The sequence below is a fragment of the Pocillopora damicornis genome, chromosome 3 (assembly GCF_964200805.1).
Source record: "Pocillopora damicornis chromosome 3, jaPocDami1.2, whole genome shotgun sequence".
NCBI classification, from domain to species: domain Eukaryota; kingdom Metazoa; phylum Cnidaria; class Anthozoa; order Scleractinia; family Pocilloporidae; genus Pocillopora; species Pocillopora damicornis.
In genome coordinates, this window is record NC_142672.1 from 22,866,040 (window position 1) to 22,892,163 (window position 26,124).

The 26,124-nt window shown below is 38.3% G+C and overlaps 2 protein-coding genes and 1 pseudogene across 13 annotated transcripts; 1 reads left to right on the forward strand and 2 right to left on the reverse strand.

Annotated features, from left to right (window-relative positions):
* Window positions 1-881: 881 nt before the first annotated feature.
* On the reverse strand, window positions 882-4,905 carry LOC149048865 (epididymal secretory glutathione peroxidase-like; annotated as a pseudogene). Of its 2 annotated transcripts, XR_016185095.1 has the most exons (4): window positions 4,785-4,905; window positions 4,099-4,204; window positions 3,280-3,686; window positions 882-1,975 (listed from the first exon to the last, which is right to left on the reverse strand). The product of XR_016185095.1 is annotated as an epididymal secretory glutathione peroxidase-like, transcript variant X2 (transcript). The 2 variants fall into 2 exon arrangements; XR_016185094.1 differs by lacking the exons at window positions 4,099-4,204; window positions 4,785-4,905 and having other exon boundaries at window positions 3,280-3,794.
* Window positions 4,386-15,295, forward strand: LOC113675282 (aquaporin-3). Of its 9 annotated transcripts, XM_027191852.2 has the most exons (8): window positions 4,386-4,459; window positions 4,542-4,616; window positions 11,259-11,354; window positions 11,502-11,628; window positions 12,271-12,408; window positions 13,543-13,661; window positions 14,212-14,429; window positions 14,619-15,295. In XM_027191852.2, the coding sequence occupies exons 3-8, from the start codon at window positions 11,280-11,282 to the stop codon at window positions 14,782-14,784; spliced, it is 843 nt and encodes a 280-aa protein (XP_027047653.2). In that variant the 5' UTR covers window positions 4,386-4,459; window positions 4,542-4,616; window positions 11,259-11,279; the 3' UTR covers window positions 14,785-15,295. The 9 variants fall into 9 exon arrangements, with proteins under 9 accessions (XP_027047653.2, XP_027047670.2, XP_027047639.2 ...); XM_027191869.2 differs by lacking the exon at window positions 4,542-4,616; XM_027191838.2 differs by lacking the exons at window positions 4,386-4,459; window positions 4,542-4,616 and adding an exon at window positions 5,257-7,029.
* Window positions 14,954-25,065, reverse strand: LOC113675266 (aquaporin-7). Of its 2 annotated transcripts, none has more exons than XM_027191820.2 (7): window positions 24,720-25,065; window positions 18,933-19,035; window positions 18,616-18,742; window positions 18,042-18,179; window positions 17,564-17,682; window positions 16,711-16,928; window positions 14,954-16,262 (listed from the first exon to the last, which is right to left on the reverse strand). In XM_027191820.2, exons 2-7 carry the CDS (start codon window positions 19,005-19,007, stop codon window positions 15,974-15,976), a joined length of 966 nt encoding a protein of 321 aa, XP_027047621.2. In that variant the 5' UTR covers window positions 19,008-19,035; window positions 24,720-25,065; the 3' UTR covers window positions 14,954-15,973. The 2 variants fall into 2 exon arrangements, with proteins under 2 accessions (XP_027047621.2, XP_027047629.2); XM_027191828.2 differs by having other exon boundaries at window positions 15,585-16,262; window positions 23,349-24,848.
* Window positions 25,066-26,124: the final 1,059 nt, after the last annotated feature.

A 26,124-nucleotide genomic window follows, 5' to 3' on the forward strand; every position in this document is an offset into this window, starting at 1 on the left:
TATATGACGTATCTGTATTTAGTTCCTGACAAGCCTGGGAACTAACTAAGCCCCCGCGCGTGGAATTGGCGTTTGGCGGCAATACCAAAATGAAGGAAATCTGAAAAAATTGAGGTAATTCACTTTAACAAAAACGTGGAAGACTAGCTTTAGTTCTAAGCAAGTTCACGAAGCTATCATTAGAGCTTTTATTGCGTCAAAATTAAGTTGCAGAGAAGAAAAAACAGAAATTATCCTCAAAAAATAGAATAAATTTTTACTTTTCATAACAAAGGAAAATTTTCAGGTTTAAACCTTGGCTTGAATAAATTTGTTTCTTTCTTGCGGTATAAATCTTCATTATGAATAAATTCAGCGTTATAAATAATTCATTAAAAAATTTAAGTCCTTATACTCTCTTCGAGAAAACAGCCCACTCTTTCTCTTAAGTGAGACCTCGGTTGCTCACCTCACTTTTAAGCAATTGTGCGCAATCCCTTGTGTAATATAGGCCAAGTTATTGAGTGAAACACTGAACAATTGCTCACCACTCAAATTCCTTTTCTGCAAAGTCCATATGGGTTCTCTAATTTCCTTTTGGTTCGTGAATGAATACAATCATGCATGCTAATTCTTTGTTCTTCGCAGTGAGAATGATTTGTTGGAGTCCGATTGTCCAAAGGGCTTTGTAGCTCTATTCACGCTGTTTCACGAGTGGATAATCGAGGAAGAAACTGTTTACCCGTGGGGCGAGTTTTAGACGCGGATAATCGTTAGCTCAGCTACTAAGGACTGAGTGGCAACAAGGAAGGGGGATTTTTCGGCTCATGTCATCCCCTTTCAATGCTTTTGCAAAGCAGGCCGCTGAAAACGCCGTAACTTAATGCATTATAAAGAATCACTCCAATCTCCTTCCTGATTTATTGTAATACCTTTAAAAGTAAATTACACTAAGCTCAAAACAATGTTTCTCATTCTGTAACAGCTAAATGCACAAACACTGAACAGAGAGAACAGAAACTCTGGACTATTCCACTGCAGTAAACAGTTTACAAATAGTTCGTCATACAGCTGAGCCATAATGCAGGTATCGGTTCAAGACATAACATCAGTACCGCTTACCTTGTGACTAAGGAAGGGATATATTATTAAAAAAGTAAGAAGAGAAAACAAGACAAAACTAGAGAAAACAATCGTTAAAACAAAAAAAAAAGGAAACAGTTGCGCGCTATCAGACACCCCTGATTATACAGAAAAATCAAAACAGAAAATCTGCTCATGCTAAATAAATATGACAAGGATTTAAAGAAATAGAATTATATGTAGAGAAGCCGTTCGATAATGGAAGATGTCAAAAGGTTAATACGTGACACGTGATTAAGACCAAAATCAACATGTGACACGTGAATTTAATTTGAAAGGCAACGTGATTTGTGAATTTATGAACTGGTATATCCTGAAATATACGCGACCCGTGAAGTTTCTTCTTTCATTTCAAGTAAACGTCAAGTTTTCCCTGAAAGCTCGCACACAAGAAAATTTGAAGTTTCGCCTCTATGTGATGTGTGAAACGGGATTACAGCCCTTCCCCTTCTTAACCATCCAATCGCATTGTTACCGGAAACACGTGCTGGTGTAACTTCTCACACGTGCGTGACGGTATATATAGCTTCGTAATAGAATAAAATTAATGTGAATATGAAAGTGATCTTCGCAGTTATGAACACTACTTAAGAAGAAGTGAAAAGAATAAAAGTGAGGCAAAAAGAAAAAAAGTCGTTCTTCTATCGAAATCCAATTAACAACGTTGCATAAGATTTCGGATATCACCCAACAAGTCAAAAGGCTTTGTACTGGGAAGGTAACGCTTCACAGGAAATCCATTATGATCGACCAAGAACTTCTCGAAGTTCCAAGAGATGTCCTCACTTCTCACCGGAGTCCATGAAACAGCTACATAGCGACTGATTACTCCTCCTGGAAGGGGACAGAGCGACTACAAGAAGAAGTTACAACCAGTTTTAACATATCATTTTTTCCCGCGCCCCTCCTCTTACGTGAGACTCATCTTACGCGCTCGCTTTACGGCTTGCCATGGCTTGTCAAATAGCAACAATAACAATAATTATAAAAAGCAAAAAAAAAAAAAACATTGGTGACAGACCCCCAGACTAAGTTAACTAGTTCTGCTAATGGACGAGATTGAAATTCCACTCTCTGTCTTGCGCACTGATATTATGAAAATACCCGTTCTCGTTGTGAATAAATATTCTCCATACTTCTTCAGGGTTAAAGGGAACATTTGCGAAATCAGAGTTAGGTGATGTATCTTGCCGTTACACGACCCGCCTTGTGACTGAATGAGGCTCTCAGTCTACACGATAGCTTCCGGATTAAATAAGTTCCCTTCCCGCCAGTCCCGAAGATAGGGGCGATTTAAATTTGGACAGAACCGAGCGCGAAAGTGCACAGGGCACTGGGCTTACACGATTCTTTCCATTTAAGAACCTCACCCCAAAGAGTTAATTCAACATTCAGTCCAGCGGTGAGCTGGCGGCTTAAGTCCAGTCGCGGACGGGGTTCCCAAGTATTTTTTTTTTGCTCTAAGACCTCGGCTGAATGGAAGTTTCGACAACCTGGAAGACTTACCCTTGATTTTGGTGGTAAGGGTAATTGCAGGCGTTCGCATAATTGTACACATAGTTCGGTTTTAGCTGCCTTAAGGACCAAAAGTAAAATGACATCAGATTGAAACAACTTAAAAAGGCAGGCTAAGATGGGCTTATGCCCCATTCACGCCAAAGAATAAACGGGTTTTAAAGCTATATTGTTAAACACAGTTCAATAATGTTTTCTTCATAGAGCCTGCTTATACCAATGTTTGTCGACTTCAAATCTAGCACATATGAAATAAAAAGGTAATGACTACTAAAAACATGGAAAATTCAGTTTTTCAAGGTTTATTTCTGATTTTAACTCATTTAAACCTGGTTTAACTGAACATGTTTTGCAGGTGTGAATGGGGGTATAAGCTTGGAGAGAGAAGCCCCTGAAAATCAGTGGAAAGGTCTAATATATAGATTTAGCCAAGCCTAAAAGCGGAGCTCTTATTAGTTTATTTTCCAGCCCTACGTTACATTGAATAAAAACTGTGGAAAGGTCTATAAATTACTCTTACCCGTGACTATAATTACGTAAGGTCACATTTATTACGTAATCTCATACTGATATGGACGGTAGCCCTAAAGATATTAAAATCTAGAAATCCTCGAGTTAAACCCATTAAAGAGCAGAAGTTACCTTTAAATAGGTGTAGATCGGGTCTTCCCATGCGCCGTTGACTCGGATTTTCTGAAAAAGTGGAAAATTCGGAACAAATCCATTGCCAGGCCGGACCCATTTCAACCCGTTCATAATCTCCTTCTCGTTCGCTCCTGGTTCTTGGTTTAGGAACTGATTACACGGAAAAGCCAAAATATTCAAACCACACCGGTAGTTTTTTTGGTTAAGTTCTTTCATGAGTGCATTTAAGTGAGGGTACTGTGCAGCGAATCCTCAGTAGGTAGCTACGTTTAGCGCTAGGGTGACGTTCCCAGCGTACTTGCGTAGCAAGGTTGCTGTGCCGTTCAGATATTTTGTGCGAAAGTCGAACAGCGACCGGTTTCTACTTCGAGTACAAGAAGTCGAGGTCTCCCTTACTGCTTCAGCTGAAAAACCAGCAAAGAAGTACAAAAGACAAGCAAGCAAAGAAGCGCGCGCCATTGTGAACAACAACGCGCCACCGACAGCTACTATTTGAAGCAGCGCATGGCTTAACGTAATTTGAAACCGCACCCACTTCAAGATGGAACAGAGGGATTCTTATAAACATTCTATTGGGCGAGAGAGGGGACCGCAAGGAGGAGAAATGTGTCTAGCTAAGCTACGTAAGGATGCGTTGCTGTGAAATTAATTTCATCGACGGTCCTGTGATGATATCTTTTCTTTTTCCGCAAGTTTGAGCTCGCTTTTTCCGCTCTTTCTTGGCAAAGCTACCCAGAGAAAAGAAGTGCAAAAATATGACATCATCCTCCCCAGGGGAGTCCCACATTATAACAGTCACAAAGGAAATATGAGTACCTGGAGGATCCATTTTAGATGGCGAGATGTCCTGAAAAGGCTTGAAACAAAGTCACTGAAGTCCTTCATGCAAGAGAGTTTAATTTTGATCCAATTTCGAAAATCCCTTTGCGGAACGAAGGGTGCAATAAGTTACTACACCTTATCTAGTGGATTGTTTCTAAAGTATCAATAAAATTAACCTATTCACCGCTCCCTCTCCTCTCTGCTGTGTTCGCTTAATTTGTTGTGGTTAATGTGTAAGCTTATAACCAGATAAAATGACTTTAAAACCTGCAATAGCTTCCAATTACCTATTGTGTAATCAGAACAAGGACAGCGTACACATTGTTTTCGGATAGCTCTCCTGTCTTGTAGAATCGTAAGTAATGTGTATTATTTTTGCCTTCTAAAGATATTTAGACTACTAGACCGAAAGTTACAAAGGACATGCACTTTTTTAGGGTTACGTACACTCTTCATATCATTGAAGCGACATCAGAGACAAACTTCAGGAGAACGTACTGACACACCGTGAGGTATATTTTGTTGCTTTTTTCTCTCTGCACTAGCCATAGTTTGGTGTTGGTTGTATGTGTTGGTACGTTTGCTTATCACAGTCTGCTTTTCTTGACTTTTCAGTGTATAACACAACGAAAGGCCCAATAATTTGAATCAAAGGCAATTCGGATTTCAATTAACTTTACCTTTAGTTGTAGACATGTATCGATTTCCCTTTTTAAACGTAGAAAATGAAATCATTTCCCGGCGGAAATTGGTGGAAAACTGTTGATCTGTCTGTTCTTCTAAAACTAAACATAAGAAAAAAAGATCAGAAGACGAGGGCAGCTGTTAGCCAGACCACTCCTCCTTCTTTAAGTGGTTCCGATATATTCGTTTTTCCTAAAATCACCTCTTCCGTCACGTCACTCCTTTTTTAAATCTGCAGTGTCAGTACTGTATGATTTGTAGGTAAACACAACTCAGTCTTTCCACTTCGGCGAAATTAGGGCAGTCATTTTGCAAGCTAAGTTGTATGGGAGAGTCTTGGATGAATTAACTTTAAAACAACGGTACAGTTGAAGTTTGAAGTTATTTGTTCATATCATTGCATAATATAGGTCACTAATTAACACCGTGGTGCTCTATGTCATCATTTTACATTCTCATTTGAGCGCCTTTTTTTTTTTCGATATCCAATTTGCGGCGCTATGAATGAACCTGTAAAACCTTTCGACCCAAGGCAAGATTCAGTTTGCCAAACTGTGTAGCGAACTACAATGTAATTCTTAGCAGTAGCAGTTAGTTCCAGACGAACTCAGCAGTATGTCCTCTTCAGTAAGTATGTACGTGTTTATATTACGTCTACATAAATGTGTGTTGTGATGACATCGATCGTCTGGGATGCGCTTGAGTCACGCTAGGTCATTTTACCTCGTCGGAACTACTTAACAGCACAACGGATTTGTTTTTTTTGTTTGTTTTTGTTTATTTGTTTTGTTTTTTTTTTCAAAGCAAATGACTAATAAAAACTGGAAAGTGAAGAGCTGTTTACGAATGAGGTCATAAAAACATACTCATTTTATGGGGAAGGTGCTTTCGTCAATGAAAACTAAGCATTTGATCTTATCTTTATGTAAAACGAGGCAGACGAGGCAGGGTTGGCTGTCAACATATTATTAAGTGAACTTCACCAAAGGGTTAAAAGCTTTTGTCTGTCGCAATTGCTTGAAGGGGCATCATGGGGTGGCGGTCCTAGTGTTTATTGAACGATTCGCTTTGACTTGAACTGCATTCGCTTTGGGACGTATCGAGACGTAGCGAGTCTATAGCGTAGGCGTGCTTGGGCAGACATTTCATTCAACAGCTGAAACAATTATGGTGTGATAAAGAGTTTTAATAGATAGCCGATTCGTTACCTTGAGTTAAATTACACTGCTCACTCCAGGATATAGATTATTCTCCGTGCCACGGAGTGCCACAATCGTCTTGCGGCCTTGGAATTGTAAACACGAAAGTGTAGGTAATTTTTTTTTTTGCACTTTCTTTCCTTTTATTTGCAAGATAGCTCTGACTTAGTTCTTGATTTAACTACATGGATGCTGAAATGCTGACAGCCAGCGGCGAGGACTGGTTCCCGCTTTTTAAATTTAATTTTTCATGCTGATGGCGTTTCTACATCATTGCAATAATAGAATGTAACTCAGTCTTTTTCGCGAAGTGCTTCTTGGGATCTGCTTCGCTCACAGAATAATGTTACATTTGAACAATCTCATCGATCAAAAGAAACAATTGACACAAAGAGGAAAAAAAATTTCCACAGCAGGAGATAAATTGGAGTAATATATCTGGCTGGAGGGCTCATAATTTTACGGGATAAAAATACTGATCGAAGCGTCCCCAATGCAGCTAAGTCATCTCTGTCTGTCGTTCAGACGAGGAAAGGAATTTGGCAAAATTTTAAAGGGAAATGGTTCGACTTTTTCTTCCTATCTATCCACCTTCCCTTTCTCGTGATTGCCTCCGAGTTTCTTTCCCCTCTCGGCCAGATTTCATTTTTTTAACTCGATGTGTGGTTTGACCCGCGTCATTTTCATGATATCTCATTTCATTTTCTTAATGCGCACCTTGAGTTCTTTACTATCGCGATTTTTATTCTTGGTCGTTTGTTTAATTAGTCTTTTTATCGTTGCCACATTTATCATTTTAAAATGTACCTAAGTCAGTAACTCCATCTGAATATTAAGGGAAAACAAACGTCGCTACAGGTGCTGTGACTCATCAGGACAACATAAGCGGTGATAATGCAATAACTCCGGTAAGGGTTAGCTAGCCGAGAGGCACTCTAAACCTTTGAGGTGATTCACACCGCTCACTCTAGGATACAGATTATTCACCACACCACAGAGTGCCACAATCGTCTTGCGGCCATGGAATTGTTTGCACAAAAATGTAGGTAACGATTTTTTTTAAACTTTCTTTCCTTTAATTTGCAGGGTAGCTCTGACTTAGTTCTAGATTTAACTACATTAATGCTGAAATGCTAACAACTAGGCGAGGACTAGTTCCTGCTTTTTAAATTTATTTTTTCATGCTGATGGCGTTTCTACATCATTGCAATTAGAATGTAACACAGTCTTTTTCTCGAAGTGTTCTTTGGGATCTGCTTCGCTCACAGAATAATGTTACGTTTGAACAATCTAATCAAAAGAAACAAGTCGTGTATAAAAAGCCCTACTGACACGTAATAAGAGTTAACTTAGAAAGAGAGGTTGTCGATTCTCATGGAAGCATGTGCTTTTTTGAAATGCTTAAAACTGAAACAAAGAGGAAAAAAATTGATAAAAATTTCATTCGAGGTTAAATTGGACTAATGTTTGGCTGGAGAGCTCACAATTTTGCGAGATAAAGATACTAGTCAAAGCGTTCGTGATGACGCTGAGTCATCTCTGTCTTTGTTTGGAAGCCTGGCATATCAACTCCGCCCACGCTCCTATAAATCGTGATGATGGCGGCTTACTTCCTGACGCTTATTTACACTTCGTCAGAAAAAAAGGTCAGCCAATCATGAGCATATAAAAGGACCTCTTGTTGCAGCGTTTAGATCACCCCTGATGAAGGCACTAGACAGGAGTGTCAAAACGTTAGGTCTACGAATTGCATTCATCAGATCTTTAAGCCAGAGTAGCATCAAACTATGTCTCATCTCTGTCTGTTGATCAGATGAGGGAAGGACTTTCGCCTATTTTCTTCTTAATTACTTATGTTTTTGGAAACCTCGACATTTGGAAAAAATTTTTTAGGGAGAAATGGTTCGGCTTTTGCTTCCTTACTATCCACCTTCCCTTTTCTCGTGATTGCCTCTGAGTTTCCTTCCCTTCTCGGCCGGATTTCATTTTTTGAACTCGATGTGTGGTTGGACTCGCAGCATTTTCATGATATCTCATTTCATTTTTCTGATGCGCACCTGCAGTTCTTTCCTATTGCGATTTTCATCCATGGTTGTTTGTTTCTTTAGTCTCTCTATTACTTATCAATTTACCAAGTAGTTAAGTCTGATCAATAACTCCATATAAGGAAGCTTTCAAAAAAAACATCGTAACAGCTGCACTGACTCATCAGGACAACATAAGCAATGATAATGCAATTACACCAGTAAGGCATTCGAACTATCAGTTAGCTGACAGGCATCCTGATCGATCAAGCTAAGAAGAAAAGCTTCTTTTTAAAGAGTATCAGGAATTAAGCAACTTTTTTTAAACAAAATTCGGCCTTTCCCAGTCACGGATACTCATTGATGTCAACAACGCTTCTTTTATTACATATATAGTTTAATATAAAGCGAGCGAATGTAGTTGACTCATTACGTATCCTTTGGCTAGAAGTAACGTGAACAAACCTCATTTTACAATTTTAACGTAATAGCGTTTCACGCTTAGGTCCCGAGACATCGACTTAAGGATTAGAGACACCGACCACCATTTAGCTAGTGATATTGTGTACATTACCTACACTAGCATGAAATATTCAACAATATCTGGAATTTTTAAAATGGTCTCTCGGCCTTCAAGGTAAATGGTTGTAATGTCTTCAAACTGATAGGTTGTCAACTCTATTTCAAAACGTACGTACGTACGTCTGTTAATAGTTTCCATAGAACCAGGGCTAGAAGATATAGCGGTTTTTTTTTTTTTCATCTTACAATTAATTTTATTGCAAGTCTCTTCAAAAGAGAGAAATATTCTTAGCTCTCGCGACATCAACTCAAATACCACTTTCAATGTCGAAAGGTTTGATTGTCCAATTGTCCAGGAGTCCAAGCCGCCAATCAGTAAAAATCTCACATTCTATTGCAAAATTATGTCAAATGATACGTGACAAAGGCTGAAAAAGCTGTCAAATCAAAGCTAATAAACATTAAGGTTAAAATAAACATTTAAACTCAATCATAAACAAATTGAAGGAACTGGTAAGTTGCATAGAAAGGCTTCGTTATTCTGTAGTTGCTTGGCAGAAACCTGTGAACCAGTCTACACTTTCGGAGGTAAGAATTAAAACTGATGATTAAATGTAACAGTGGAAAAGGTTTAAGTGTGCACAAAAATCTAAGAAGAAGTCAAGACATTAAAGGCATTACGTAAAGAGGCTGGAGGTCAACACAGAAGCCTTCAGTAAGCTCATTGAGTCCTAAAGTTGCCGGATCTGGTCAGCCGTAGAATCACTAAATTTAGTAAACGCCATAAGCTGACCACAGTTTATATTCTCAGATGTTTCTTTTTTTTACGCATTACCGCAAAGTAAAACCGAAAAAGGGCTTCAAAATATTTCCAAGGGTATACCGTTTTAGTGATTACTCAGAACAAACATTCCTCAGTTGTTGTTCACAGTTGTTAATAAGCTTACAGCTTAATGGAAAGCACTTGCGTAACAAATCGACACGAAATAGAATCTTGAAATTAGCCAACACCACCCAAACGAAAGGTGTGACAAATTGCTATTTATCACTGAATTGTGACATTTGTATTTTCCATTTATTCTGCTTTGTATTCGTTAAAAGTTTACCGGTTTTCGTGACTTTCAGTCTACACTCAGGCCTTGGAGTATTTCCAGTTTCTTGATAGCGCACACCGACAAGGCTTTTTTTTTTCTTCAGTTGACATTTGCAAAGCTTTATGTGATGGGATATTCTCAATCGAAAGCTAAAAACCTGCCTGTTACAGATCATCTATCAAAAGTAAAAACATGAAACAAAGCAAGTGAAAAAAAGTTTCGTGCTGATTAAGAGAAAAGCTCCCGTGTTACAAGTTCAAAAGCAGCAAATCAAACAAGTTTATCAAGCATATGTTTCATTGCAAAGCTATCACCTCCCAGTGAACTATCCTCTTATACTTGAGGATTGCGGTAGAGAATTTAATTTTAACTATATTTTCCTATCTTCTGATTCTTCGTTCATTTCCTTTTTATAAATTGTGTGACGGTTCAAGGTACTATACAGACAGATCTATTTATTTTCACATTACAATGCGAAGGAGGTGGAGAAGTTTGATTTATTGTTGAATCTTTAGAACTGAGGGGGAGTTGTGAGTACAACAGACATTTTAGGACACTGTAACATGAAAGTTCGGCTCGATCTCGTTTATTAGACAGCTTTGACGAATTGCAACTCAGATTCTTGCAAGAATTTACATGGAATTAATTGGAGAATACTTCTGACTTTTTGTCCCTCTTCCTCAGCCTAGGTCACTTGCAAATGTCGTTCAACATAATTTAGCAAACCATCAAATGAAGGACGTACTTTGACAGTTAGAAAGACTTTTTGAATTAATGAATTACTTCATGGCTTCCCCTGTGGGATACAAAAAAAAAAATTTTCAAAGTTACCATTGTGATTCAAGTTTCGTATGAAGATGAAGGAAGGTTTATCTGAAATGCTCAGATCATTTGGTCACGAAGCATTGTCAATAATTATAATCTGTGTTAATCTCCATCAGTCTTATTCATGGATATCATTTCACTGCAAAATGATATAAATACGACCACCAAGGTTCTCAAACACAAAAGCTGTGAATTTAATACTCGAACAGTTAATAGTCAAAGCAGAACTACAGAGCTGTTAACAAGGCGGGGAAATTTCTCTAACAGTTCTGGTTGTTCAGGTACAGACGGGGAAATTTCGATATCAATTCAGGTTGTTCAGGTACAGAGACAAATATTTCGTCGGCAAGCAATTGGTTTATGTTGTAAACATAACTGTAACACGGTAATCTCTTCTCTGAGCGTGTGAGGGGCGGAATTTAAACATGATGAAGACGAGCCGATCGCCTCCAAAATTATGGTGTGGCGGTAGAATTTTAAAGACTGACTGCAAATTGCCAGTTGTCTCTTGTGTTACTAAAGGTATAAACTGGCGCCTTCTTTCTTGACCGTCGTCCGGTGTTGCTGTTGTGATGTTTATCGTTGCATGACGTCATAGCTTTGCCGCTTTTTGGAAAGCGAAGGACAAATTGACGTCAAATTTTTTTGTGGTCCAAAAGTTTCACCCATCATAAAAACACAACTGGTTACTTGTGTAAGAAGGATGTTTATCGAAATCTGCATGTAAAAAATGTTTGGTGCAGAAAAATTTCATTCGGTTAAAACCTTGTTTTCATCATATTCCATTTCTCTTTTGTTGTCTACAGCGTGATCACTGAGTTTACGTCATGGCTGTTCGTTTCCGTTTGCCCCAATTGATGAGAGAAGCTGCCGCTGAGTTCGCTTCTACATTCATTTTGCTGGTGAGTGAGCAGCAAGTAGATTTTTAACTGATTCCCATAAGTGAAAAATTAAGACGTTCAGTCGATCTTATTGTAGCTCATGGCATAACTGATTCTTTTACATTGGAAAAGCGCAAACTTTAGTTCATCAATTTTATATTTATGCAGACGTTTGGAATAGCGTCAGTAGCTCAGATGGTTCTCAGCAAGTCGGAGTTTGGAAATTTTTTCTCCGTGAACTTCGGTTGGGGAATTGGTGTTATGCTCGGCTGCTATTGGGCTGGTGGAATTTCAGGTCAGTTGTGAAAAAGTGTCACCATCTTGAATAGTTTTCTGTTACCTGGTCCGTCCATTTTGAAAAACCGATACTTTTTTTATTTTCATAATTTTAAATCTCTTTCTTTCTCCGCCCTCCACAATTAGCCCCACTCATTTTTGCTTCATTCCTTTTTTTGTTTTTGGCGTGTTTCCAGCTTAGCTATGGGTCATTTCAGGGTTTTATGCAAGCAATTTCTTTTTCAAGACGCCAAAATGATCCCGACATGTTTTGCTAAAATAAAATGAAGTAGAATTGGATTTTAACAATCTCATAAGCACTTTACGAAGTTTATTCTCATGGTACATGATGGAACGCGAGGCAAGATTGTCGAGAAGCCGATTAACTGTAGTTACGATTAAAATTTTGTGGTAGCTTAAGTTTTATTTTCATTTTAAACTATACCAAAAAGTAGGATTACATCGGAAATCCAGAGTTGATTGGCAATAATCTTGCTTTTGAAGTAAAGTCTTCGCCACTGTGTTAATTGCCTTACTTTCATTGGAAACTGTTTACCATTCATAACTTTCTTGCGTAATCTTTTCCGTTGCAAATCTCATATTTTCAGTTCAACTCATGTGGTTACATTTATTAATGCGATAATTCTGATTATTTTTTCAGGCGCTCATATGAACCCTGCGGTCACATTGGCCTTTGCCGTCGTAAGAAGATTTCCATGGAAGAAAGTTCCCGTATACTGGGCGGCACAACTACTGGGCGCATTCGTGGCTTCGGCTTGTGTTTATGGAGTTTATTATGGTGGGTAATTATAGAATAAAAATGTTCTCAGTCAACGCTTGTGGGTCCAATGCCGACCCGCATAACAGTCTACCAGATATATTTTTCTCCAAAATGTTTCGAAAATTCATAAACTGGTAGTGTAAACAGTACTCCATACTCAGCAGACTTCGATTACGTTCGTTTCAAACCTGGTGTCTATAAAGAGTTTAATTGGAGTTATTTGTTCCTTACTATGAAAGGGATCTCAAAATATACAGCTCTGTCCATAAAAGACCCGCTTCTTTTCATGTTTTGTTGTTCTTTAACGTAATAAACAGGTCAGGTTCCAAAACCCATTAGTATACAATATGAACTCCCTATCTTTTTGTTTCCGTGTGCATCACTTCGTTCCGAGGAAGGAAAAACTTGATAATTCCTTTTTAATTCGTGAATTGCGCGCATACAAGAGCAAGTTGTAGATATGATGTGGAGAATGGCACTCGCTCGCTCGCTCGATTGGTCGATTCCTGTAAACTTTTTTTCGATTTTAACGAAATGGCGACCTTTGTTGCTAAGAATAGTGGTGGGGTCAAAAAGAAGCCAGTGATAATCTTAGAAGAGTTTAATTTTTTTCGTGTTAGTTTTAACGAGCGACGCCAGCGACTGGCAGGCGTGCAAGGATTCACACTGAAATAAGAGAACAACCTTCGTTTTTCATAAAATTGTAATTTACAATCCTTGAACTTGAAAGCAATCTGAAGATTCATTAAAAATATCACTTACTCCGAAGCGCTCGGAGTTTACAGCTGTTAAAAAGCTTTTCCTTTTCTGGCGTGAGATTGAGGACAAAATCGATCATTACATTTCGTATCGTGTGTAATATGACAATCAACCATAAAATTCCCTAAACCAGATAACGTTAAACATAATCCAAAAAATCATGTAAGTCATCCGTCAATTCACGAGTTTGCTCACAGAGCACTTTGATTAGGAATGTTTACGACTAGTTCTAATGTCGCTATGACGAGGGGCTAGCGCTTTAAACGTTAGACTCTTTACTGTTGCCAATTTATGTTAATAACTCGGTTGATAATACCCAGTTATTATGAAGTCCCACTATTACGCGCAACTCTAATGAATCAGGAGTACACATTTTTTTGCCTCATCTTATAGATGCCTTAAATGCATTTGATGGAGGTGTCCGTCGTGTACTGGGTGAGAAAGGAACTGCAGGGATCTGGGCAACATATCCTCAGGGTTATTTGTCAACTGGGAACGGCTTTGGTGACCAGGTAAACCTGGACGAATCATTTGGTTGCCATGCTTAATAACTCCAAATTATCACGTTCGAGAGTCAAAAAGAAAGAAAAACAGATAGACAAACCGATGGGCCAACTCACTCAGTCACGAATAGATGGGGGCTAGTCTATAAGGAGTGAATTATTGATATGACTGGAATAGATGGGGGTTAGCCTATATAGAGTGAGTTATTGATATAACTAGAATATATGGAGGCAGATACTGGCATAAGAATCGATGCACTGATTCCAATCCTGAATAACGAAAACAATTGCAAGACACGAAAGTTCATACCTACAGCTATATACAATGGAAGATCAGAAGAACAGGTAGATAGAAAGGTAGATAGACAGGCAGAAAATTACAACGAAAGAAAAAGGTTAATGAGTAGGTGGCTAGGTATTGGAATTGAGAAACTGCAGACGGTTCGACGTCCAGAAAACATGAGCCCATGAACATAGATGGGCAGACAAAGCCGAACCAAACCATAGGGTCAGTTAAAATTAGCATTGCGTCACTAACACGACTTAATGTTTTACTTAGGTGTTCGGCACGGCCTTGCTTGTTGGCTGTGTCTTTGCCATCATTGATAAGAACAATAACACTCCTGATAAGGGGGCGACACCTGTGATAATTGGGTTGACTGTGTTCGTCATTGGCGCTACGTTTGGATATAACTGCGGTTACGCTATTAATCCTGCCAGGGATCTGGGTCCGAGACTATTTACTGCTATGGCAGGCTGGGGCGCTGAAGTGTTTACGTGAGTATTTTATCCAACCAGCCTCAGAGGCCGAACTCCATGAATCCATACTTTAAACAAACCCTTAGCCTGTTCGTCTTATGCATCTTTGCAGATCGTGCCTAATAGTAGGATTCCTAAGGTTAGAAAGGAATTATCAACCGAACAAAACATTCTCGATAATGACAATGTTTTATTCGTGTCTTTCAGTGCGGGCGACCATTGGTTCTGGGTGCCAATCGTGGGATGCTTCTTAGGTGCAGTTCTGGGTGCACTCGCTTACATCGGTCTGATTGAGATGCATCATCCCGAAGACGATCCAAGCAAGCCCGGAGTGGAACTCGAAAACATTACCATCAAAAGTAACCACGAGTAACCCAGGACACCTACCCGATGGACATTGTGGAAAAAAAATAATCGTTGGCTTTTTATATAAGATAAATACATATCATGTTCACTTTGTAGTTAAGTTACTGAGGATGCGCACTAGCACCGCTGGATATCTATTGAAATATTCTCGACAAGATCCACTTTCTGCATCCTACTCCTTTCGTTAGTTAAAACGGTGACCGTTTTTACATAGCTTTGAGATGAACGTTTCCAACGCTAATATGAACCTCTTTTTACATATAAAATTTTAATGAGCCGAAAAATTCAATCTTATGAACTAATGCCATAAGGTCAGAGATATAAAAGACCCTCTACTTAGCATCTTACCATGTATGGACACGGTGGATGATATACTGACCTAGTATTCTACCAGTAAAGAGGGTGTCCACCATAATAGGGACTTTGCTGAAGCAATAAGTCTTTCCCCCTAGACGAACATTTATATTAAATGCAATGTGAGCTTGTGCATCGAAGTAAACTTGGGTATATTACATTTTCATCGTCAAAAGTCGTTTTTGTAAAGTTACAGTGTAAAACAAAGCTCCCTTTTCATAGGACTTTCTTCTCTTCAAACATTCCTGTCAAGTCCACCGGTCCGAACCCAAACCATAGTAGGGAAAAATGGCGAAAAAAGTAAAAAGGCTACGAGCCCAATTCTAAACCTAAAGAAATGAAAATCTGGTTAAAGTCTTTTGCAAATATTTTCGCATACACAGCGTAGGGAGGAAAGGCTTCTCTTTTTTTTTTCCTGTGACGTTTTCATTCGATAAACAACAGATCAAACAATGCAGCGCTGGAAGATTTATTTAAAAAAAGCAGTATATCGCAACGATTTGTTAAGTTGATTTTTTTTCTTCAAAAAATTGCGAGGCACTTCTTTCATTTCTAGAAAATTCTAATTAATTAGTTATAAACGTCTTTTAAAAGCATGATATATGTCATAATTAAAAATTCACTGAAGCGTGACTTAGTCGGAACATCGAGTGCCATGATTTCATTTTAAAAATCACTGGAATGTACTCTTTGCATGCAGCGGCTCTATCAACTTCATTAATCCAATGCAAAGCCAAGATGCAGAGTAAGAATACACAATTACAAAAGCCAAAATAATTTCTTTTTTTTTTTTCGAATCTGAAGCAGTCACGTTAAATACACAGCAACAACTCATCAAATAGTTACAGTTGAGATGTCTTTTCAACCACACTCATCGTAGGTCCCTGGCAAGTAAGTTGACGCATACCATCCTCAGTAAAGGCCATGTTTCCCATACCCAGACCATTTTCTTGAGTACTAGACCTTGTAAACTCGGGATTAGTTGAAAAGACTGACTGAAGTTCGTAACCAGTCTCCCCATCATCTCCTGGAACGTGGTGTATTTCGATAAGAACAATGTATACCAGGGCACCCAGGACTCCGCCCAACATGCATCCCACGACTGGAACCCACGACCAATTGTTAGCCGCACTGCAATAACAATTTTTATTATTTATTCAAGGAATCAGTAATGATGAGACTCTAATATCGAGGTCATCGTCTCGCTATTTAAATCAATTTTCATGTTCATGGAAGTAACTACCATTTTAAAAGAGGTAGCAGCAATATAAGACCATGAGCAATAACATACAAGAGCAGAGAAAAGAAAAGAAAGAAACGAGAACAAAAAACTTCGAACTTCTTCTTAACCTGGGAAAGTGTTTTCTATAACATTTTAAAGCTAAAAATAAACTAATAATGTCAATGTTACTGAATTAATGGCGAAAGTTGTCCCTAAAAAAAAAAAATAATAGGCACATGTACGAGTGAGGACATCCCTAGAGATCGTGTGGTATACATTTAAAACCGCTCAACGCGGCTCCGAATTTCTTCCCTTGAATCTCCGATGATGGAATTTGAACATAAACGTGATACTCACGTGAATACTCCACTGCCCCATCCAGCCACTGCTGTAAATAACCTTGGTCCCAGATCCCTCGCAGGATTGATAGCGTAACCACAATTGAACCCGAAAGTGGCGCCGATCACAAATACGAGCAGACCTATCATGACTGGTGCCACGCCTTGGTCGGGAGCATTATTGTTCTTATCGACGATGGCGAAGACGCACCCGACCAACAGGGCTGTGGCAAACACCTGACAAAGTTGAATGAAGAATAGGTAATAGTATTAGCAGGGTGTGAAATTATTTTTTTTTTTCTGATAGCCACTTGGCTCCTAAATTTTTCAAAGTGGCAGCCAATACAAAAAAAGGTTGGTCGCCATTCTTTAAAGACAAACAAAACCTTTTTTTTTTTTAACGCTGTCAGCATTCTAGATAGACCCTCCAAAATTAAGTTCGACAAAGTTCTGCACAGTTGACACTAGGATGGGTGATATACAACGTTCAAGCTCACCTAAATCCAAGATGGCGTCTAATTATCAATCAAGATGCATGTGCTGCGTTTTGGAAATTAAACAAACTTAACGAGGAAGTTTGCCGCGGATTTCTCTTTGCAAATCTTTTAAATTCACTATATCTCTAGGTATAATTATGATGAAGCATTCTAGTCACCAATTTGGCGATTACTTTTCAGATTTGGTCGCCAAAGTGAAAAATTTAGTCGCACTGGCGCCTGTATTAGGCGCAATTTCACGCCTTGATTAGTGGACTTTTTTTTAGTATAGTTTCAATTAAGTGACGTAACGCGAATGAGACGGGAATTTTTGGGAGAAATTAGATGTCGATCACGTTCAGAGGTTAAAGGGTTAACGTAAGATATGGAATTTACCTGGTCTCCTAGTCCATTCCATGTAGACAAGAAAGACTGAGGATAGGTTGCCCAGATCCCTGCAGTTCCATTATCACCCAATATCTGTCGTACTCCTCCATCAAACGCATTCAATGCATCTATGAAGTCACAAATGGTCAGCCGTAGAAATAGTCATGTGGACAAATAGCCAACTCGGCAAACAAAACAAACAAACAAACAAACAAACTATGATTTAAGAAGACACTTAGTTATGCCTTAGGTCAAGTCTATGACTCCTGGTTTTTATGATTCTTTAATACAAAAGACAAAAAAATGTGAAATGAAAAAGCTTTCACCCGAATTAGGGAAAATGACGGATCAAGATGATTGACTATTCTGTGAGTCAAATATTTTGTATTTAAAGTTCATGAGAACCACGAAAACGCTTTAAATATGATCTAAAGCTATTTGAAATAATCATAATGAGTACTATTAGTGGTCCTTGCAAGTAACTCACCATAATAAACTCCATAAACACAAGCCGAAGCGACGAAGGCTCCCAACATCTGTGCCATCCAATATACGGGAACCTTCTTCAATGGAAGTCTCCCGACGACGGCAAAGGCCAATGTGACCGCGGGGTTCATGTGAGCTCCTGCAAACGATCATTACACGTTAATTAATCATGCCTTTGGAAACGTGGTCCAACACGGGCAAGAGAGCCTAGCAAATGAGTGATCGTCTCTAAATTGAATAAACCTTGGAATAATTCTTTTCTTGGTCCAATAAGCTCGGAAAGTCAGAGGTACTAAAACGAACGATGATGGTTAGGGTTTTCGAAGATTGACAAGGGGTGTAAAATGACGAAATTAGAAAGAAATTAAAAGTCAGTACGAATAAAATGGTTTGAGTTTTCGTGTTGGTGAAAGACAGGTGTAGGAGTAAAGAGCCAGGGTGTCCTTGTAAAGACCTTGTCTTCCAAGGAAGACTGGCTGGAAACCTGTTCTGCACAATCGCCATGATATAGTCTGAGTACGCCAAGTCCTTCTTAGTCACTGATATCTACTAAAAAGGTAAAACCAAATGCACACCTGAAATCCCACCGGCCCAGTAGCAGCCAAGCGTTACACCAATTCCCCAACCAAAGTTGACAGAGAAGAAAGTTCCAAACTTCCCCTTACTGAGAACCATCTGCGCCACTGATCCAATTCCAAAAGTCTGTAGAATAGAATTCTATTCATTTCCAAAAGCAGTGATCAATCAAGACTACTTACAATATAAAAATTTTGTGAGTGGCTGAGTAGAGGGAAAACTTTACCCTCCTTTTCAGAACGGCGGCTTTATTGAAATAACAGATATAGTTGAAATAGTATGACCTTTCACTATATTTGCTTCATAAAACACTCACCAGTAAGATGAAGGTAGCAGCGAACTCAGCTGCAGCTTCTCTCATCAAGGATGGAAAACGAAAGCGAAACGTCATGACTTCCTAAGGGAGATCACCCCGCGACCTAATTTCGAAAACATTAAGAAATTGCAAATATTGACTAAAAGTTATTTCATATTGTCATATGAGGGAGACAAAATACGAAAAATTCAATCCATGATACTAGCACTCGTCAGTCGTCATTTGATAGGTTAATTCTTCTTTATTCTCTTTCTTCACAAATTAATACAACGGGGACTAGCTTCTATATGACAGGGAAAACTAGAGTCTCCGCTTATAAAGGTGACACTGCAGATGACATTTCTAAGCCGTCAATCTTCTTGTGTCGTTATCGTAACATCTCAACTAGCAAATCACGCTTGACTACGTATTATAGTTCCTACATACTGAGTATGCACCTTCGAGTTGTTTACGCAGTTACAAAATCAATTTCTACCTTAATTTTCGTATCTTTACGGTTGATATCGGTCAGAACAGAAACGAGATCGATAATATAAAAATTACAAATAACCTTGGTTCAGAGTATTGTTTATACCTGAAAGGGTATCTTAAGAGAAAATCACCTTTAAAGATTGTTACATAACAACATCTTGGTCACAAGAGTTAAAGAAGAAAGGCGCTCGCAAGTACCGCCTCCAAATTGCTTTTAGTTGCGAAACATGAGGGGTATCACCTGTTTACACCTTAAATTACCTCTGGGGACAAGAAGGTGTCGAACGCGACTTATTACCAGGGAGATTTACTCTTCCTGGACCAACAAATTAACTTTATTAAGAACATGGCTGATCACGAGTTCCATGTCAACCTCACGATCACAACGAGGAAAACGTGATTAAACTCAATAGGAGAACGTGATTAAACTCACAAGAAGAACGTGACCAAACTCAACCTTTAAGATAAGACCACCAAGAAGGAGTAAGAAGTAATCAACCTGCCATTTTTTATAATTTGCATTAAATGACTTAAAATAATATAATATTTCCATTCCTTTTTCCGAAATCAATACAAGGAAACCCTTACGATATTGTAGATTAACTATAATTGTAGTTCCTGTCTTAACACAGTCGTACGATGTTATGCTAAATTCCTCTTCACGACTCATAAAAAAATGTGGCATGGTATTTTATAATAATCTCCAATTATATTGAAAATAATTTTGTACAGCTGCTGTGAGCAGTAGAGAAAATAAGGCCTGAAAAAAATTCAGGCCTGTACAGGGTTTGAACCCATGACCTCTGCGATACCGGTATCTATTTTAAGTGGATCTGAACTAAGAACTGCTCATAAGTAAAGTCAAAGAACCATTGAACAGATCTTTAGCCAAAGCTTGCTGCATTTTGGATTTGATAGACTTAATTCATGGAGAGAAATACATCGAATTCCGGGATACTCTCGTTTACTCCTCCAAACATCTAAAAGATGCAGAAGCCTGAAATTCAATTTCTCACCATTTCTATAGTAAAAAAAAAAGAGTATGTCATTTATTGTTTGAGTATTTATTCTATACATTTTAACTGAAAAGTGCCACCCTTTGAAACGCAAAAGCGAATTCTTAAAAGATTTCGTGAATCACATATTTTAACATTGGGCAATAGAAATAGACCTTTTTACAGTTCCCGGCGCCACATTGGATTAGTAACCGCGCATACACGATAACGAGGCTGAGGTTGACCCGGCGGTTCTTTCAAACAGCTGATCTGCTGACATTTCATGATCTAATGCACTTTTCAATGCGATTTCTCCCTTCAAAATAGTTCTTTAACACAACAATATGAAAATTAGATGACATCCAGAAACTCGAAGCAAAAGATCTCAGGGAGATTTTAAAATATAATTTAAAATCGACGGTCTCAATTAGAGCCGACTTAGTGTTGAAAGTTTATGCTTTGCTGATGTAACACGTCCTTCCATCAAGTAATGGAGAAAACCGAGAACCTCTTACAGATGTCCAGGACCTAGAACAAAACCAGATCGACTTCAGATACAAAGTAACTATGGTAAGAATTTCAGCCCTTGGATGGGCGAGCAATCTCCGTAATTTATCTGAGATGAATTTCAGTCAGCTTTACGATTACCCCGTTGTTTCACGAGAATATCGCCACATCATGTTGAGAGGAACGCATTACAGGAAGTACCACAGAAGCTGTTCGGTATGGCTTAGAAAGCGGGGCAATTTAGGCTACAGCCCTCTAGGAAGAGGATATTTTTTTATTGCTGCTGTTGTTGATGTGGTACTTGTTGTTGTACCATATTCTTCAGTTAAAGTTGTTCCCATTTTGTTCACCAAGATGTCTTTTAGTTTGCCATTTGTACATTTTATCTTATGAGAAACTATACAATGGAGCCTGTAGAACCACTTGATTATAACCCTTGTTTCTATCAACCCATGAGGAAAACTGTAACTAACAGATGTCAAAATATTTTCATACCCATCTGGCCCAGGATAACTTATACTCGTGATGCATTGAAAACCATTTCAGTTCGCGACTCATGGTAATTTATTAGGTGGCAAGACACCATTGAAAGAATCAGACCAAATTATTAAACAATTTAAAAACTCATAGAAGTGACTGACTCATGTAACTTCTCCAAACACTATCCAGCAAACAGATAATGTTAATACTGAAACTTATCAGGCAAAAGTTATCTTGATCTTACATCAAATTCTTATAACTTATTTACAAGTAAATGTGCAGCAACTAGAAGGGAGAATTGACAATCAGATCTTGGGTATTTAAGGGTTAAAGGAAGAGAACAGAAATGCTTCCTCTCAGCTACTGATCTCAACAATGCTAGTCCTTTAGACATTTAAGTTTCTGTCAGTGATAAACATTCAGTAAATTGATATTCCCATTCTTAGCACTCAGAGGCCTTCTGACACAAAGGTTTGCTATTAATACTAGTTCTTACTACACTGTGCTAACCAATGTTATGATATAATTTTGAGATGTAAAGAAGATACTTAAAAGATTGAGAAATATATCCAAATCAAGATATTTATTTTATCTTGTTATAGTTACCATAAGATTTGTTTGAAAGAGAATCTTTCAGACCATTGAAATGTATGAGAAATTATTTTTTGCGAGACTTCTATCAAACTTTTTATTATGAGGACAATTTTGTGAATAATAAAATTTATTGTCATAGTTCATCTTTGTGTCAAGAACTCTTTTAGTTGGTGAAACTCACTTTTTCTTTTTTTCAATTTGAAGCATCAAGTTGATTGATACATATTACGCACACAAAATATTTTTTGAGAGTTCCATGTGGCATCCATAGTGGATTACTATGCTGTCATAAAAAACAAAAACAACAACCACTGAAAACTGCTTTTGTCACAATTGCTACCAAATTTGAGTCAGTTTTCTGGGTCTGCCATAATAAGTGAAAACTCTGAAGATACAGTGTCTTGGTTATTTCATTAAAAGAAATTACTTTCCAAGAGTTTCTCTGCTAGGAGTGTTTTAGGCAAGCCATGTAGTAAACAGGTGAGCAGCACTGAACTTTTTGACTTGCTGCCGGAATAAGAAAAACTCTACTGAACTTAAAACAATTCAAGTACCTACTAGAAAATGCGTACTTATTTTGCAACAATAGTTACCCTCATCCATAATTCACAGAGAATAAGATAAGTATATACCGATAAATACTTAGCAAAAATACATGCCTCCGTGCATAAACTTGAAGAAGTGTAAGCTCGTTGGCAAACCATTGGGGCCATAAAATGTATTTGAACAACCAAAAGCGGCACACTGCTTTCCTATCTTTTTGGGTCACGAGTTGTCGATGAGTACTCATTTCGTCACTTTCGCTTTCATTTTCCTTCAAGTCTTGTTTAAACAATACTGTAACTCGATATTAACACTGGATTTATTGTCAACGATGGCGTCCTTCTAGTAGCCTTAATCTCGAGCTCTGTCTCTCATCTCCGTTAGACTCCCTAGTAAGAGACGTCTGATAGTCATTTCTCCAAGCGGGCAATCAATAGAGGTTAATATTAACTTATTTGATTTCCTGTATACAGCCTGATACAAGAGACGAGCGTCAACTAGTCACCTTTTGTGTTTAAAAAAAATCCTTTTTTTCGACAGTTCAAAGGCCAGGAGGAGGGAAATGCTCAGTCGAGCACAATGTATTTGCCTTAGTGACAATTTCAAGTGAAAATCTTATTTAAAAACGGACGTTTGCCTAACGTTGTATTTAAAGACGTAATACCTGCTTTTTCCTTTCCCCCCACAGGCGGCCTAAGCTCCAAATGTGAGATGATCATCTTGCAAAATATGAGTCATTGCGAAATTATAAGAGTTTGTATGGGAATATTTACAACCGCTCTCAGGAATAAAAAAATACAGTAAAATTCTCAATAAAATACCTCACCTTACTTCCGCAGTGCAGAGCTTGTTATCTGACCGCATACGATGTTGAAAAGAACCCATTTTAGTGAGTTATCTCTTTCTAGGTTTACTACTTAAGAGAAGGCCAGGGCTGCACACTCCATTTCCGAACGCCTGATCCAAGAAGCAAAATATTCCAAGCTCAACATGACCGGGCGGCCACATATCGAACGCATAATCCAAGCACATATACTGTAGTTTCATTTCAATTCACCACATACTCAGTCTTCTTCGTGAAGCCGACGCTAAGCCGCAGTTTGCTTCAAAAGTTTCCAGTTTAGACGTCGCTAACAGCCCTCGTTCACTTTCACACGTCACACAACCGTTGAAAACCAGCTTGGTAACCATGCCTCCTTTGCAAACTGTGGCTCGCCGGGGACCACACCGTCACTTATCACCCGTGGTTCTAAAAACAATTTGTTGATGCCAGTACCGGTGTGGTCCCTGGCAAGACACATGACGAGGCCATGACTCTTATTTTGCACGATGATCATGTCACAACTGGAGCCGCTCGTGTTCCCTTTTATCAATCTTAATTAACAATTTCTTAAAACAATCGCTTAGATAGCAAGAGGAGGCCTTTTTTCGGCCAAGGAATCTTGCGTTTGAGAATGAAACATGACCTTGGTCTTCGAATACTTGTGGTTGTGCAATATTTCTGCAAATAATTGCACAGGGTTTCTTTTGTAAACAATAGCTGCATCGTGCTTTGCTCGAGAACAACTAATTTTATACCCGCCTAGTTAACTTGCAAACGCAGGAAAGACCTAGATGTGCTCGTTAGGTCCTTTCTGAAAAACATATCCTGTAACTCTTGTAAGCGTGGTGTTATTGTTGTCATCTTTGACCTGACAACCTGTTCTATAAGCTAATTCTACGACGAGGGTTTCGAAGAAAGGCCAAGATTTGTTTAGGATGCGAATCACTACTGTTCATTCCATTTCAGTTTAACATATTAAGCAGTTGAAAAACATGTCATGATAAAATTGTTTCGGGAAGGAATTTTTCTCTCTGTCGCGTGCAGTAAAGAAACTGGAATGTGCTGCGTAATTAGATACAATTAGGTAAACAATCAACCACGACCGAAAAATTTTTAAATTTAGGTTGCCAATAATTATAAAATTAATTCTTGCACGTACTTTGAAGGGCAGCGAATTAAGATCAGATAATCTTTAAAGGGATGACAAACGAAGCTAATACTTTGGAAGCCAAAATTATGCTATTATTCACAAAAACAGACTATCTTATTAAACCTGTTCAAGCTAAAATCTTCTAAAATAAAATTTTCTGCTTACGAGAATGTAAAACCGGCTATAGAATAGATAACCTAATTTACCCTTCGATGGAAACATACCTTGTAAAGTAATCTGGCGATTGTGATCCTGGAATATTGAAAACAGGCCTGAAATTGGAATTAACACTGTGTGATTATTTCAGAGCCTCTGGTGATGAGTGTTCTTTGAGTTGCGTGTAGAGCTGTCGTGAAGATTCATATGTGCAAACAAAACTACGTGTTATTCATTTTGAAAAACAAATATTGTGACATCCGCACTTTGACACAAATATTCGTGTCAAAAAATCGCGTGGGTTTGAACCGACGACAGAAATTCAGTTACGAGGCAAAGGTAGAGGAGACCTTAGCTTTTTTCAGGCGCCGGTTCAGTTTGTAAAACGAAGCTCTACACTAACTCACGTGTGACAGACACTGAGGAGCAGAAAAAAGAAGAAACTCATACCCAAGCCCCCCTCACTTTTTCTCTCCACCGCTACTATAGCACCATTTAGCAGTTCTCTCCGTTTTATCCACCGAACGTCTGTAACAGCGCAATACAAACCTTTGATTTGAAATATTTCCAATGAGAAGAGAAAAACAAACAAAAAAACAACAACAACGAAGAAAAAAAAAAGAAGAACCAAAATATTTCCCTGGCCTTGAACGAGTGCGGAATCCGAAAGTCTGGGGATGGGTCCCACGCTCGAGACAAGACGGATAGTGAACAAATCTTCTCAATACCGAACTACAACTCTTCATTTCCGACATATGTGATTATGGTTCAGTATCCTCCTCATAACACAGCTCTACTGCACCGAGAAATTCCTTCATTGTCAGTTTATTACTCGAACTAGCTTTATAGGAAGAAGGAAATTTTAATCTAATTTGTTAAAATTACAGTTCTAAGATTTATATGAAAACATGTTGTTGCATAAATTACTTTATAACTAGCCACCATCGGTGTGACATGTTTGTTTTGGTTTATTTTCCATTCTTCCATTCTTTCTTACGTGATACGTGCTTTTTTTTCTCCTTATTTTTCTCTTTATTTAAATTTCCTATCAAGTTTTTAAAGGATGGTAATTTTGTAACCTAAATGAACTTGTTTTTTGGCTCGAAATAAACAAACAAACGAAAAAGATGTAGACATTTTTAGATCTTTTAATTTTCAAATGAATATGATTGAAGAAATGAATGATTTTTAATCAACATCTGAACCCTGTTTAGTTGTTTTTCAGCCCATGTAACCTCATCGCAAAATAACTATAGTACCATGGCGTATTGTAAGGTAGATTTAAATGTCTCCGACCACCCACCAAACTCAAGGTTGTCTTGGACTTTGTTTTTCCTGACTTCCGCCTTGCGAAGCGCTAAAGTTGCAATATTATCGAAAGGATTACGCACAACGTGAATGAATTTAAGCTCTGTGCCAAGTTTACGCTCTAAATCTCGGAGATGCTCTCTTCCTTCACTTTGAAGCAAAATT